This window comes from Rhinatrema bivittatum, chromosome 1 (genome assembly GCF_901001135.1).
Source record: "Rhinatrema bivittatum chromosome 1, aRhiBiv1.1, whole genome shotgun sequence".
Taxonomy (NCBI): domain Eukaryota; kingdom Metazoa; phylum Chordata; class Amphibia; order Gymnophiona; family Rhinatrematidae; genus Rhinatrema; species Rhinatrema bivittatum.
Window position 1 is genome coordinate 197,617,260 of NC_042615.1, and position 14,914 is coordinate 197,632,173.

Here is a 14,914-nt window from a genome sequence, read left to right on the forward strand (position 1 = left end):
AAACTCCGCAAACCATGGCTGGTGTGGCCACTCAGGTGCTACCAGAATCACCCTGCCCAGATGAAGCTTGATGTGCCACAGTACTCAACCTATAAGAGGCCATGGTGGGAACACGTACAGCAACCGATATGCTGGCCACGGTTGAACTAGAGCATCGATGCCCTCCAATCCGACCTGTCTTCTGTGACTGAAAAACCAATTCGTTTTTTAATTTCCCGGAGTCGCCATGAGGTCCACTCTGGTCTGCCCCACCTTGCCTGCAGCAAGGTGAAGGCTTCCTCCGACAATTCCCACTTACCTGGGTCCAGACGCAGTCTGCTGAGGAAGTCCGCTTGCACATTGTCCACCCCGGCGACATGAGAAGCAGCTATTATCACCAGATGTTTCTCCGCCCACAGGAACAGTTCTTGCCACTAGATGACTTTTCGTATCGCCCTGACGATTGATGTATGCTACTGTCTTCACATTGTCTGAGAACACTTGCACCGACTTGTTCCAAACATGTGGAAGAAGCGTTTCGCACTGCCCTGGTTTCCAGCCAATTGATAGATCAGGTCACCTCCTCCGGCGACCACCAACCCTGGGCTGACTTCCCTTGACAAATCAGCCATCAGCCAGAGAGGCTGGCATCATGGTCACTAGAACCCAGTCAGGCACTTCCAGATCCATCCCATTCTCCAGACTGCACTGAGACAGCCACCATGAGAGACTGGACCTGGCATCTTCTGGCAACGGTAAAGGAAGCTGAAATTCTTCCGATAGCGGATTCCAATGGGATAACAGATCCCTCTGCAGAGGACGCATGTGAGCAAAGGCCCATGGAACTAATTTCAGCGTAGATGCCATGGAACCCAGGACCTGCAAGTAATCCCAGACCCTGGGCAATGACAGGTGCAGCAGTCGAAGGAACTGACTCTGCAACTTGATGACTCTCTCTGTAATCAGAAACACCTTCCCTATCTGGATATCGAAGTTTGCCCCCAGATACTCCAACAACTGGGTCGGCTTCAAATGACTCTTTGCTAGGTTTGTTACCCAGTCCAATGACTCCAGAAGCTGTAGTACCCGCTGGACTGAGCCACGGCACTCCACCTCCGATTTCGCCCATATCAGCCAATAATCCAGGCATGGGTGCACCAGAAAACCCTCCTTCCTGAGTGCCGCTGCCATTACCACCATTACCTTTGTGAACGTTTGCGGCGCTGTCACCAATCCAAAGGGAAGAGCCTGAAACTGGAAATGTTCTCCCAGAACCATGAACCTCAGGAACCTCTGGTGTTCAGTCCAAATGCGGATATGACCCCTAGCCTGGTCCCTGCCTAAGTCCTGCTGGCCCTGGCACCCAAGGGCTCAACCTGAGGTGAACGGGGTTGGTATAGGTGAAGCTCCTGCTGGGTCTCCTGGATCTGTACTGCCTCCCGGCTACGAGGTCCTCTGGGGGCCGACCCTCAGGGGCGTTACCAGCGCTCATGCCGGCTCAAGGGTCCACAGGGCTAACAGTTTGATAAGGCCATGGACCCGGCGGACTTGTCTGGCCTCCAGGCCATTCTGGGCCTGGCCCAACGACTTCAACAAGAGCAGCAGTGTCTGGACGTGATAGCGGCTACCGTCGAGCGCCTGGCCAACCGCTTGGACACGGCACCATTGCCTGGGTATTCGCCTTTGCCAGCAGCCTCTGTACCAGTTTCTTCCACTTCTGTGCCACTGCCAGCACCTCCCCGATATGCCGGGGACCTGAAGCAGTGCCGTGGGTTCATTAACCACTGCTTCATGCGCTTCTCTCTACAGCCAATACAGTTCCCATCGGAACAGGTCAAAACGATCTTCATCTTGTCTCTACTAGATGGCAAGGCTCTGGTGTGGGCCTCCCCCATTTGGGAGTGTGGCAACTCCTTGTTGGGGGATCTCCCACGGCTTGTCCATACTTTCAAGCAGGTCTTTGACAAACTGGCTCGTCAATCCACGGCTGCCTCTGAATTCCTCCACCTTCGCCAGGGGTCTCGCCCCTTGATGGACTACGCGGTAGAATACCGTACCTTGGCTTCTGAGAGGCTGGCAGTAGGACAGCCTTTGAAACATTTTCCTAGAGGGCCTGGCCTCTAAGATTAAAGATGAACTGGCAGCTCGGGATCTTCCCAAGGATATGGAGGCTTAATTGACTTATCTGGATGAATTGATCGCCACCTACAGTAGCGTCCTACATGAGCAAAAACCAGGGCGCAAGCCGGTGTCATTGGCTCCTTCCTTCTCACGCCCACTAGTCCCAGCCTCGGCTCCCAGGCTGGGGTCATCATGCTCAGAAGAACCAATGCAATTTGGTGTAGTCCCCTTACTCCTGAAGAAAGGCAACGACATTGGTCACTAGGACTCTGCCTTTAATGCAGCAGCAAGGGCCACTTGCTGGCCCAGTGCACAGAGCAATGGGGAAACATCCGAGGCTAGGCATCACAGGGGAGCTGATCCTAGGCTGTGTGAACCCTGCTCCCCAATGCACCGTTCCAGTGACTCTCCTTTACCCTGGAGGATCCTTCAATACCTTGGCCTTCATTGACTACGGGGCTGGAGGGAACTTTATTTTGGCTGACCTGGTGAAGCAACTACAACTTCCTGTACAACCTAGGGCTCCCCCCTTATGGATATCCTCGATTCAGGAGGACCCCCTACCAGGCCGAGTCACTTCAGTCACCTCACCGGTGTCACTCCGCACCGGAGTCCTTCATGAGGAGAAGATCACCTTTTTTGTGTTAGAGAAGGCCATCCACCCAGTGGTGCTGGAACTCCCATGACTCCAAAGACACACTCCACTCATTGAATGGGAGACCCTACCAATCGCCTCTTGGGGCCCTGGCTGTTTCTCCACTTGCCGATCTGGTCTGCCCTGAGCTCGACTTCTGCTGGCCACGGCCTCCTTGGCTCTCCCAGTTCACTATGCTGATTTTGCAGACATCTTCTCTAAAGAAAAGACTGAGACTCTCCAGGAACATCGGCCCTTTGACTGCGCCAACGATTTACTGCCCACACCACTTCGCCTTGAGGTCGAGTCTATCCACTGTCCTTGCCCGAGACTCAGGCAATGTTACAGTACATACAAGAAAATCTGGAACAAGGCTTCATCCGGCCCTCAACCTCCCCAGCAGGGGCCGGGTTCTTTTTCGTAGCAAAGAAGTATAGCTTGTTAAGGCCATGCATCGAGTACCGAGGCCGCAAAGCTATAACCGGTCGGGACAGGTATCCTCTCCCACTGATCCCTGAGCTTCTGGACCGCCTGCAAGGGGCAAAAATGTTCATTAAACTAGATCTTCGTGGGGCCTACAACCTGGTTCGCATTAAACCTGGGGATGAATGGAAGACCGCCTTCAAAACGCAAGTTTGGCACTATAAATACTTGGTAATGCCCTTCCGATTGTGCAACGCCCCTGTGGTCTTCCAGAACCTTATGAATGTGGTTTTCCGGGACATGCTCCACACCAATGTCATTGTATACCTTGACGACATCCTAATCTACTCCAAGGATCTTTCCACCCATCACATGGAAGTACGCCGCGTACTGCAGCGCCTCCGTGATCATTGTCTCTTCGCTAAACTCGACAAGTGTCTGTTCGAGCTCAAATCCCTTCCTGGGATACATTGTGTCTATCACCGGCTTCCATATGGATCCTGAGAAGGTGGCTTGCATCCGAAACTGGCAACGCCCAAAATGTCTCCGTGCCCTCCAGCGCTTCCTCAAGTTTGCCAACTTTTAGACACTTTATTCCCCGGTATTCACAGTTGGTAGCGCCTCTCACTGCCCTTACGAGAAAAAGAGCCAACGCCAGACTTTGGCCGCCTGAAGTACTCCAAGCCTTCCTCCGAGAGCCCTGTCTCCACCATCCTGATCCCTAATGCCTGTTTGTGGTGGAGGTGGACACCTCGGATATGGCAGTAGGAGCTATATTCAGCCAGCACTCTGACTCCGGAGCTCTATTACCATGCTCCTACTTCTCCTGGAAGTTCTCTCCTGCCGAAAAGAACTATGGCATCGGGGACAAAGAACTTCTAGCAATTAAAATGGCATTTGAGGAGTAGCAGCAGTGATTGGAGGGGGCCCAACACCCCGTCACAGTGTATACCGACCACAAAAATCTAGAATATCTCTGTCATGCCCAGCGCTTGAACCCCTGGCAGGCCTGCTGGTCGCTATTCTTTGGCAGATTCAACTTCAATCTGTGGTATTGCCCAGCCTCCAAGAACGCCCGAGTGGACGCCCTATCCCGGACCTGTGAAACGGAGGACTCACCAGTTGTTCCCCAGTACATCTTGGACCCCGCTAAAGTCCTTCTCTCGGCCACAGATGTAGTACCCATAGGCAAGACAGTCGTACCACTCCACCTTCATAGGAAGGTCTTGTCCTGGGCGCACGATTCCCTAACAGCTGGCCACCCTGGCAGAACCCACATGCTAGAGCTCTTATCCTGGTACTACTGGTGGCCCGGCATGAAAGAGGATGTCCAAGCATATGTTGCCTCTTGCCCGACCTGTGCCCAGCAGAAACCTTTGCCAGGTCACCCTTGGGGTCTTCTACAGCCACTACCAGTGCCGCAGGAGCCATGGACCCACATCTCCACAGACTTTGTGGTAGATCTTCCCTCGTCTGATGGAAATCAAGTTATTTGGGTGACCACTGACAGGTTTTCTAAGATGGCACACTTCATGGCTCTTCCAAAGCTCCCCTCTGAACTAAACTCGCTCAGTTGTTCACTCAACACATCTTCCACCTCCATGGTCTTCCTCGACATATAGCCTCAGATCAGGGCTCCCAATTCACAGTAAAATATTGGAGAACTTTATATAAAAAATTCAGAATTCAGCTGGACTTTACATCTGCCTTCTACCCACAGGGAAACGGCCAGGTGGAATGTACCAACCAAGTCCTGAAAACCTTTCTTCGTTCCTTCATTGGAGACAGACAGGACGACTGGGCAGCCCTAATACCAAAGGCCGAATTCTCTCATAATCCACATGTCCAATCTGCTACGGGGAAGTCGCCCTTTCAGCTAGTCTTTGGGAAACAACCAGTACTGCCTTTACCAATACCTCTGACGGTGTCCTCTCCGGCTGCCCAACTTACTGCTCAACAACTCCACTCACTTTGGAATGCCACGCAGGCCAACCTACAATGTGCTGCAGAGGTGGCCAAGAAAGGCGCAGAAAAGCATCGCTGTGCAGCCCCACGCCTCAGTCCCGGGCTGTTGCCTGACAGAATTCTGCTTCTGCGACTCTGGACCAAGGCTCCTGCCCATACGAAACCTCCACACCTCCTGAAAACAAGCTCGCCGCGGAAAAGTCTTCTTAGCGGCCTTTCTGTCCTCCGGTAACCTATTACCCTTTGACTCTCCCAATTGTTTCATGAGCTGCTCTAGGTCTTCCCCAAAATGTAGCTTCCCCTTGAAGGGGAGATTCAACAGCTGGGCTTTAAACCATACTTCTGCTGACCATTTTCGCAGCCAAGGAGTCTCCGCACTACCACTGCAGAGACCATACTCCTGATGCAAGTCCGGATAATGTCATAAAGAGCATCGGCCACATAGGCCACTCCTGGTTCCAAGCAGGCTACCTGTGCTGACTCAACTGACGTCCCTGACCGCTTGTCATGTGCCTTCTGCACCCAGTATAAGAAGGCTCCCTGCATCAAACTTCCACATTCCGCCGCCTGAAGACTCAAAGCTGAAACCTCAAACAGTCTCTTGAGCAGAATCTCCAGTTTCCGATCCTGGATATCCTTTAGAACTGCTGACCCCGCTACCGGAATAGTCGTCTTTTTGGTAATCACAGACACACCTACATCCATCTTGGGTATTCTCCAGAACTCCAAGGTCTGCTCTGGCAAGGGATATAACTTCACCATAGCCCTTGATACCTTGAGGCCAGCCTCGGGAGATTCCCATACAGCTCCTTCACCTTCTTCAGCACCGGAAAAGCCTTAAGTGAACCCCATAATCCCTCCAGAACTGGGTTCACTCCCTCATTATCCAAGTCCTCCTGGATGACTTTAATCCCCAGCTCCTCCAATACCTGGGGAATCAGCAGCCCCCGTTCCTCCTTCCAGAACAGATGGACCACCAGCGGGTCATCACCTTCCATAATCGGTACCATATCCGGATGACTCTTGTCTACAGCTCCAGTCACCGATGTCGGGCTACTTTGGCGACAGTGTCATTCGAGCAGGGCTTTCAGGGGCCCACCCTATGTAGGGAAGCTTTGGTACATCCCATCGTCTGGACTGATCCTGGTACATACAGGGAAAAGAAAATTATTCCTTACCTGCTAATTTTCGTTCCTGTAGTACCATGGATCAGTCCAGATGCCCTCCCTAAGAAATTTGGGGGATTGGGGTTTCCTGCTCGACTTCCCTTCTGACTTTGTTAATCTGTTTACTCTATTCAGCTGTTATCCCCTATCTTTAAGGGGCTGTTTTCCATAGTTCTTTTTGCAAGTTCACTCCAACACCAGTTTTGAGGTGTCTGTTCTATGCATTATTATTCATAGTCATACCTGGTTATTTGCTTGATCCATCCTTCTCTCTTTATGGCTTTGATATGCTATATACTTAGGGATCCTAGAGGGTGCTGCCTTATAAGCCAGAGCACCCTCTAGGAGCCCTCAGTATATAGCATATATACCCTCTGAAGCTTTGTTCTGACTCCATCTGCTGGACGGGGGACATAACCCACAGTCTGGACTGATCCATGGTACTACAGGAATGAAAATTAGCAGGTAAGGAATAATTTTCTTATATCACATTGGTTTACATTCAGGTACTGTAGGTATTTCCCTATCCCCAGAGGGTTTCCAATCTAAGTTTTGTACCTGAGGCAATGGAGAGTAAAGTGACTTGCCCAAGGTCACAATAGCCTAGTGGTTAGAGCCCACCCACATCTGCTGGTCATGCACCCTGACCAGCAGATGGAGACAGAGTCAAACAGATTCGCTGCTATTAATTAAGTTGACTTAGAAAATAGCCACTGCTATTACTAGCAACAGTAACATGGAATAGACTTAGTTTTTGGGTACTTGCCAGGTTCTTATGGCCTGGATTGGTCACTGTTGGAAACCCTTGGTCTGACCCAGTATGGCATGTTCTTATATTCTTATGACTTCACCCTTATATGCATCTGTGTTGACCTCATCCTGCCAGTATTCTTTCTCCAGCAGATACTACAGGTGTGCATTTCATGCTGTGGACTGAGACCTGGTAAGCTGATTTGGAATTCTGGCTTGAGTGCCTCCTGAGGTGAAAGACCAGTTCTTCCTCCTTCATTTGAAGGAGGAAGACCTTCAAATGAAGGAGGAAAGACCTCAAAGGCCTCCTGAGGTCTTTCACCTCAGGAGGCATTTGAGCAGTGCTTCATTTGAGCAGTGCCCTAGAATAGCTGTAGACGATAGTGCCTTGCGAATGTATGCAATGATTTCCAGGTCGCCGCACAACATATCTCCTGGGCGGAGACAGCCTGGCTTTCCGTCCAGGATGCCGCCTGAAATCGAAGAGAATGTGCCTTGACCCCCATAGGAGGTTGTCTACCTGCCCCTATATATGCCGCTACAATAGACTTCTTGAGCCATCGGGCAATGGTTGTCTTCGTCGCCTTGTGGCCTTTCTTTGGGCCTGACCAGAGGACAAACAGATGGTCCGAAAGACGAAAATCATTGGTGGCCTCCAGGTAACGAGGCAGTATGCGCTGAACATCCAATTTTCGGAGCTCCCGTGAATCATTGGTAGAGAAGGACGGGAGTTCTACCGTCTGGTTCAGATGAAAGTCCGAGACAACCTTAGGCAAGAATGAAGGTACTGTGCGCAAGGAGACCCCAGAGTCAGAAAAACGGAGATAGGGCTCCCTGCAGGACAGCGTCTGTAGCTCTGAGACCCGGTGGGCAGAGCAAATGGCCACCAAGAATACTGTCTTGAGAGTGAGGTCCTTGAGAGTGGAGGAATGCAGAGGTTCGAAGGGAGGTCTGGCCAGTATCCGGAGCACTAAGTTGAGGTTCCAGGAGGGACAAGGACTCCGGATCGGGGGCCTCAAATGTTTTAGCCCTTTGAGGAACCGAACTATGTCAGGATGAGAGGACAGCGGAAGGTGCCCTTGCAGGTGGACCAGGGACCCAAGAACCGAGACTTGGACCCTCAAGGAGTTGTAAGCGAGACTCTTATCTAAACTGTCCTGAAGAAACGCAAGGATCTGAGACACGGAGGCTGATCTCGGCTGTGTGGAATGAGGAATGCACCAGGATTCGAAAACTTTCCAGACCTGTACATAAGCGATGGAGGTTGATGTTTTCCTAGCCTTCAGAAGAGTCGTGATTACGGCCTCCAGGTATCCTCAGCGCCGGAGTCGCCACCTACAAAAGCCAGGCCGCAAGATAGAAGCATTCTGCCTGGTCGAAAAATACTGGGCCTTGGCGTAGTAGGCGCGGCAGGTGGCCCAGGCATAGAGGACCGTCCGCCGCGAGGTTGATTAAGTCTGCGAACCAAGGACACCGTGGCCATTCTGGTGCGACCAGGATCACCGGACCCCGGTGGGCCTCTGTTCTTCGGAGAACCTTGCCCACTAGTGGCCACGGAGGAAACACGTAGAGGAGTAGATGACGCAGCCAAGGAAGGACCAGCGCGTACACGCCTTCTGCACTGTGGTCCCTTCTGCGACTGAAGAATCGCGGTGCTTTGGTGTTGTGAAAAGTGGCCATGAGATCTAGGTGGGGGGTCTCCCAGTGATGAATGAGAAGCTGCATCGCCTCCTCGGAGAGTTCCCACTCCCCAGGATCCAGAGTTGTCGACTCAGGAAGTCCGCCTGAATGTTGTCTATGCCCGCAATATGGGAGGCTGCGAGGTGAGAGAGATGGATCTCCGCCCATGACATCAGGTGGTCTGTTTCCAACGAGACATGTCGACTCCTCGTGCCCCCGTGGCGGTTGATGTACGCTACTGTGGTCGCGTTGTCCGAGAGGATCCTGACCGCCCGGTGCTGAACGAGGGGAAGGAACCGCTCTAGTGCCAGATGTACTGCCCTCGTTTCCAGGCGATTGATGGGCCATGCCGCTTGAGCCTTGGTCCACAGATCCTGTGCTGAACTCGTCTGGCAGACTGCCCCCCAGCCAGCCAGGCTGGCATCTGTGGTGACCACCACCCAGTCTGGGATTTCAAGGGGCATGCCCCGTGCCAAGTGGAGTGGGTTTAGCCACCAAAGGAAGCTGTCCCTGGCGAGCTGGGGAAATGGGAGGACGACCTGGTACTCATGCGACACCGGTTTCCAGCGAGAAACGCCCGTTGTAGTGGGCGCATATGTGCGAACGCCCAAGGTACGAGATCGATAGTGGATGCCATGGATCCCAGGATCTGTAGGTAGTCCCAGGCTGTGGGAAAAGGGAGGCAACAGAAGCAATGAAGCTGCTCCCGGAATGACTGTGCACGATCTGGTCATAGGAAGACCTTGCCCCTGGCTGTGTCGAAGCGTGCACCCAGGAAGTCCAAAGACTGTGACGGAATAAGACTGCTCTTGGTGAAGTTGACAACCCAACTGAGGGATTGGAGAAGTAGAACCACCCGGGTGACCGCCACATGACCCTGTGTCAGTGTTTTTGCGCAGATGAGCCAGTTGTCCAGATATGAGTGAACGAGGATCCCTTCGTGTTGGAGAGCTGCCGCCACCACCACCATTACCTTCGTGAATGTTCGGGGGGCGGTCGCCTGACCGAACGGGAGGGCCTGGAATTGGAAATGCTGACCTAGTATCTTGAAGTGGAGGAAACGCTGATGCGCTTTGAGGATAGGAATGTGAAGGTAAGCCTCCGTCAGGTCCAGCGAGGCAAGGAATTCCTCCTGATGAACTGCCGCGATCACAGAACGCAAGGAAATGAAGGACCTTGAGAGACTTGTTGACCACCTTGAGATCCAATATCGGGCGGAAGGATCCCTTTTTCTTGGGTATCACAAAGTAGATGGAATAATGTTCTGATCCCACCTCCGTGGGAGGCACTGGAATGATGGCCCCGAGTGCGAGGAGTCTGTCGAGCGTCTGGCGAACAATGAGTTGCTTTGAGGGGTTCCGCAGGGCGAGAAGAGGAACCTGTCCCTTGGGGGTTGAACAAAATCCAATGCGTAATCGCGCCTTAGGATGTCTAAAATCCACTGATCTGAGGTGATGCGGGCCCACTCCTCAAAGAAGAGAGCAATTCGTCCCCTGATCCTGGGGGTCGAGGAGTGGGTGAGACTGGCATCATTGAGAGGACTTGGAAGGAGCCCCTTGGGCCACCCCGTCCCTAGTTGGCCTGCGGCCGCGAAAGGAACGCATCCACAACTGAGACTTGGAAGAGGGCATCTGAAGCACTGTCTGTCTAGTGGTGCGGGAGCATCATTGTGTGCGAAACCTACTTCTAGAGGGATTAAATGATCTAGAGGATCGTGGTAGGTCCTCAGGTTGGTGATGTACCGCATTCTCCCCGAGTAGCTTGATGATCTGGTCCAGATCCTCCCCGAATAGGAATTTTCCTTTAAAGGGGAGTGATCCTAGCCGTGACTTAGAAGAAGAGTCTGCCAACCAGTTACGAAGCCAAAGAAGACGGCGTGCCAAGACTACAGAGACCAATGACCTCACCAGAACTCACAGGAGATCGTACAGGGCGTCCGTTCCATAGGCGATGACCGCCTCAAGGTGGTCTGCCTGACTTGCTTCCTCCGGCGGTAGTCCCTAAGAGGTAAGAAGTTGCTGAACCCAACGGAGCCCCGCCCTTTGTGTGAGGGAGCTACAGATGGCCGCTCAGACCCCCAGAGCGGAGACCTCAAATACCCTTTTGAGGTAGACCTCCAGCTTCCTGTCTTGAATATCCCCCGCAGGGCCGTGCCACCCATGACCGGAATTGTTGTCCGCTTTGTGACAGCCGATACTGCAGAGTCTACCTGCGGGACCTTAAGAAGATCCAAGAAGTCTTCGGGAAGAGGGTATAGCTTATCCATCACCCTGCTAACCTTCAATGAAGCTTCGGGCGCATCCCATTCTCTGGCTAACAGTTGTAGAAAGGTAGGATGGGTAGGAAAGGCTCTTGACGGGGGGGCGCAGCCCCGCTAGTACTGGGTCCCCTTTCTTTCTTGAGGTAGAGGGTCCAGGCGGCTCCTGGGGGGCCTCAATGTCTAACTCTTGGAGGATATGCGGGATGAGGGCATCCAACTCGTCCCTCTGGAAAATCCGTAGAACCCTCGGATCGTCTCCTTCCATCTGTGCCATGAGCAGTGGGTCATCCAGGCCAAGCAGGGGCTCGCCTAGTCCGGGATCTGGAGCCGGAGCAACTCCCTCTGCCAGGGGGAGTGCGAGCCCCAGCCGGGAGACCCCCCTGGGGGGTCCCTGATGCCCCCTCCCCCATGTCCTGGGCTGCCTGGAAGGCTCCCCCAGAGTTATCCGCCACCCTGTGCACCTTGGGGGGCGGGGGTCCTGTCATGGGGTCTGGGGGCTGAGACATTCTTGCCAAATAAGCATTGTGCATTAGAAGCACAAAATCTGTAGTAAATGAGGAGGGGCCCGGGGGGGGGCAAGGTAGACAGAGTCTACCTTGCTGGATGGGGGACATAACCCACCGTCTGTACTGATCCTGGTTCATACAGGGAACTCAGATTGAATGTCGGTATATAAAAATAATAAATAAATAAATAAACGATCCATTCATCTAGAATGGTCTGACTGGATGAAGAGGAAGTCTGCTTTGAAAATTATCCCATCAAATCTACCTGCACAAGTTACATCTGCTAAAATGTCTGCGCAAATGTTTTGATGAAAATTTACACACAAACTCTTTAAAATCCAAAAGTATGTATGCAAGTCCAAACCCAGTCCCCAGCTCGGCTCAATCTGGGTAAACTTTCACATCACATAGGTGCACAAGTTTACCGCATATCAGGTGGGCAATTTTCTAAAAGCCCATTTCTGCAGTTAAAACACTGTGCTCTAGACATCCACTTTATATTTTCAAAGATTTAAAAATGATAACAATTAACCAGAAAGCTCACAATGTTGTTAATTGATGTCCTTTATTACATTCCTGATCAACAGCAGGCGCAAAAGAGATTGTAAAAATGAGACTGTTAATGTCAACTGGGGACAAACAGTGAGCTGGTAAAGATACACATGACCTATCAGTACTCCTTTTATGCAATTAAAGTTCCCAGTCACTATTGTATTTATTTATTTATTTTTAATTTTTATATACCGACATTCTTACATCCGATGTAAATCATACCGGTTTACATTAAACAGAATAGCAGGAAATAAATGTATGTAGCTGAGCTTTTAAGAATAACTTTCCCTTTCAATTAATTCTAAAATTAAAGGTTTGACAAATGATGTAACAGGTATTGGCTGCCCTTCAAACCCTGGACTCACCTCTAAGATGTCATAAACAACTTCATCAAATACATTGATAAACATGTCATCCTTCACAGACTGTAAACTGGTTGTACTGTAATCACCATTTGGAGCTCTACAAAGAGAGAATACTAAAAGTCTTAGGAAACAAACAATTCATAGCCTATGAATGACTTTTCTGCATTACAAACAAAAGCAGTATCATAATTTGTGAAGTAATTGCTCCTACAACTCGCCCATGTTGCCAAGGTCTCCATCTGTCTCACAGAAAGTCTCAAAAAAGTACAGAAAAGTAGCAGCATGCAAAATGTTTTCTTAGGCTTACAAGCATTAGAACATTACTGTCTTCCTCCCTAAAGGACCCAGCAGAACATATGATTGGCACGTTTTGGCATGCCATTACCCTTCCTGGTAAGACTGCTGCAGTAGTACTGTTACAAACCAAAGCATTGGGTAGAATTTAATTTCACTTCTCCTATAAAAAGTACTGATAAACTGACATGAATGTAGATTCTGCACACCAGTGATGAATTAGTTTCCAAAAGGAAGGAGCCTGATTGATACCTGAACGGAAGCTCGAGCTCTTCATTCCAGTTTGGGTTTGGTCCCTCTGCTCTTGTGGTCTGGCAGACTGTACGCTGGAAAGAAACTTCTACGAAGGGATGGACTAAGACCTAAATTAAAAGAACAAAATAAGGCAAAACTCCACTCATTCACTGATACATTTTCATAAGCTTATTAGGGACTTAGACATGTAAAATAAAGGATTACACATGTAATTTGGCCTGATGTGCTCAGGGGATAATTCTAAAACTGCCTCCTTTGGTGCAAAGTCTGCAGTGCTTTACACTAATTTACAAAGTAAACGTGTGTCCATACTTTACCTGAAAATTATCCCAGAAAAATTACCCACACATATTTATCTCTGCTAATTTGTCCGGGTAGTTTTTCAAGAAAAAGTACATGCATAACTTTTGAAAATCCAAAAATATGCATGTAAGTGCAAATCCCTCCTTCCCCAACCCTCAGAAAGTCTCCCCCTACTACGGCTAGAAGTATGTACTTACAGATTCTATGACTGTATGTTTACCCACATAAAAGCCCATTTCCATGGGTAAAGCACCGTTTTACCTATGGAGAGGGTTCAGGATATGATTTTCAAAGTGCCTGTTTTACTTATGTAAGCAGCACTTTGAAAATCAATTACATGATTGTGCATGGAAAAGAACATGTGAAATCCCATTTCACGTGTACTTTTAACCGCACTAGCAAGTGGCATTCTTGTAGGCGGAGTCTGGGTAGAAAAAGCATTTGTGCACCTACTTGCCAAAGTATGCACGTAAATGTATAGACAAAAAATACTGGTGCTCAGAAGCAGGTGTAACTTTTTGAACATACGTGTATATGTGTACTGAAATAAACTTGCAAGCTAAAGTCTGTGGGTACTTTGTGCCTGCAGACTTTGGCCCTATGTGGGTTGTTATAAAATTTTCCTCCTAATGTGCATATTCAGTTGCTTAAAAATATCTGCACAACTTTATTACATTGATAAATTTACTCACACTAAATGGAGAATTCTAGAGAGAGAAAAGGGGGAGGCATGTTAAAGATTTTCAGACATAACCTGGATTTTCCAAAAGTTACTTATGTGCATAACTTTGCACCAAGTTTTGAATAGGTTTAATTATCATCATCATCATCATTGTTTATTTAGGAAATGCTTTTCCAACAAAAAGAGATCAAAAGGTGTTACAACAATAAAATCAGTAATCAGGAACAGTTACAATTAGTCAAGGTTCTGTTTCAGTACACAAAGGCAATATCAGCAGCTGCTTTGGGCTTCCGCCTGGCGGTGCTCCAATGGGCGTGTCAGCATTGCTACACTGGTGGCATGGGATAGGACCTCATAAGCAAGAACAACTTAAGGATTGAGTAGTTTAGTGGTGCAATTTGTTTGGTATCCTCTGTATGTCAAAGGTTGTTTATAGTGGTTTGAATGGTGTGATATGTTAGAGGTCTGCATGTGGGTTTTATGCATTTAGGTTTGGCTAGTGCCAAAAGCTACTTCGAAGAGCCTGGTTTTTTTTTTACTGATTTTCTGAATGTTAGGTGATCTAAGGCTGCCCTGATGTATGGGGCAGGGAGTTCCAAAAGGCTGGGGCAGAGCCTGCAAAGTTCTTTTTCCTGGTGATTGTGAGGTGCATAGTTCTAGGGGATGTAGTCACATGGCAGGCTTGAGACAGTGAGCATAGTGGGTGAGCTGGCTTGTAAGGGGTGATGGAGCTTTGGAGGCAGGTAAATGTCAGCTCTTTGAGGGATTTGTAGGCCAACATCAGAATCTTGAAATTGGTGTGGTAAAATGTAGGCAGCCAGTGTACGCTTTTCAGGATTAGGGTGAGTCAATAAAATTTGTATGCATTCATTTTCATGCAAGCAGCAGTGTTTTGTATAAGTTTAAGGCAGTGGTTTAGGGTGTTGGAGATTCCTACATACAATGCATTACAGTAGTCCAAATGTAAAATTATAGTGAC

The 14,914-nt window shown here is 49.7% G+C and overlaps 1 protein-coding gene across 3 annotated transcripts in view; it reads right to left on the bottom strand.

Moving 5' to 3' along the window:
• The window catches only part of CC2D2A (coiled-coil and C2 domain containing 2A), a 404,582-nt gene that overhangs the window by 110,731 nt on the left and 278,937 nt on the right, over window positions 1–14,914 (bottom strand). For all 3 annotated transcript variants that reach the window (XM_029590744.1, XM_029590748.1, XM_029590757.1), the window contains exons 25-26: window positions 12,948–13,057; window positions 12,402–12,498 (exon numbers count right to left, since the gene is read on the bottom strand). In XM_029590744.1, the coding sequence (XP_029446604.1) occupies window positions 12,402–12,498; window positions 12,948–13,057 (207 nt within the window). The remainder of the gene's footprint in view (window positions 1–12,401; window positions 12,499–12,947; window positions 13,058–14,914) is intronic.